General features: G+C 25.1%; 1 protein-coding gene across 1 annotated transcript in view; it reads left to right on the forward strand.

Moving 5' to 3' along the window:
• Nucleotides 1-1,044, forward strand: part of LOC108578124 (structural maintenance of chromosomes protein 1A-like) — a 14,667-nt gene that overhangs the window by 12,935 nt on the left and 688 nt on the right. Inside the window, exons 17-19 of the mRNA XM_017941389.1 lie at nucleotides 84-263; nucleotides 365-543; nucleotides 689-866. Of these exons, the coding sequence (XP_017796878.1) occupies nucleotides 84-263; nucleotides 365-543; nucleotides 689-866 (537 nt within the window). The remainder of the gene's footprint in view (nucleotides 1-83; nucleotides 264-364; nucleotides 544-688; nucleotides 867-1,044) is intronic.

Below are 1,044 nucleotides of genomic sequence, written 5' to 3' on the forward strand. Positions count from 1 at the left end.
GTTCAAAACTGTTCTACATATGCTGATAAATAAAATAATTTTTTTCAAACACAATATATTAATTTATTTATTTTCACTTGCAGGCCAATGAACATCTTAAATTTGTAATAGAGAATCTAAACAAAGTAAGTTTTGAATACCAAGAAGCACATAAGAAAGTACGTACAATTAAGAAACAATTTGAAATAGTGAAACAAGAAAGATATAATAGATTTGTATCTTGCTTAGAGCACATTACTGAAGAATTAGATACCATTTATAAGGTAAATGAATATAATTATGGTTTATCTTACAAATATTTGGCATTGTAATTAAATATGGAATATTATTTTTAATTTTATATGATTGAATAATATGGACACAGTGTTTAGTAAGAGATGATTCAGCCCATGCTATTCTTTTACCAGAGAACCATGAAGAACCATATTTAGGTGGTCTAAATTATAGTTGTATAATGCCAGGAAAACGATTTCAATTGTTCTTAAATCTTTCTGGAGGAGAGAAAACACTTGCTGCTCTTGCTTTCTTATTTTCTATTCATAGGTAATTTATAATAAATTAATCTTCTAATCAATAATCATAAACTGAGTTAATAAAAAAACTTGTTATTAAATCATTATCAAAGAATAATTTGTTTCAATTTTTGATGTTATGAATAACTGTCTTCTTGAAAGAATTAATAACACAGTTTTAGACCAGCACCATTTTTTGTATTGGATGAAATTGATGCAGCTTTAGATACTATAAATTTGAGAAATGTTGTACATTTTGTACTTTCTAAGAAAAGAGAGATGCAATTTATTATAATATCTTTAAAACAAGAGCTGTGTTCACATGCTGATGCTCTTATTGGAATTTGCTGTGATGTAAGTTATGATGCTATTATAGATCTTATAAAGCCTTTCAAATTTATTTACTTTCTACATATTTCCATTTGTTGTCATTATTTTGGTATTTACAAAAAAATTAATAAAACCTTTGATGAGAAAAGATAGAAGAATTCAAGACATACATACATATATAAAATTTTATTTTTTTATAAGT

This window comes from Habropoda laboriosa, unplaced genomic scaffold (assembly GCF_001263275.1).
Source record: "Habropoda laboriosa isolate 0110345459 unplaced genomic scaffold, ASM126327v1 scaffold1329, whole genome shotgun sequence".
Classification (NCBI taxonomy): Eukaryota; Metazoa; Arthropoda; class Insecta; order Hymenoptera; family Apidae; genus Habropoda; species Habropoda laboriosa.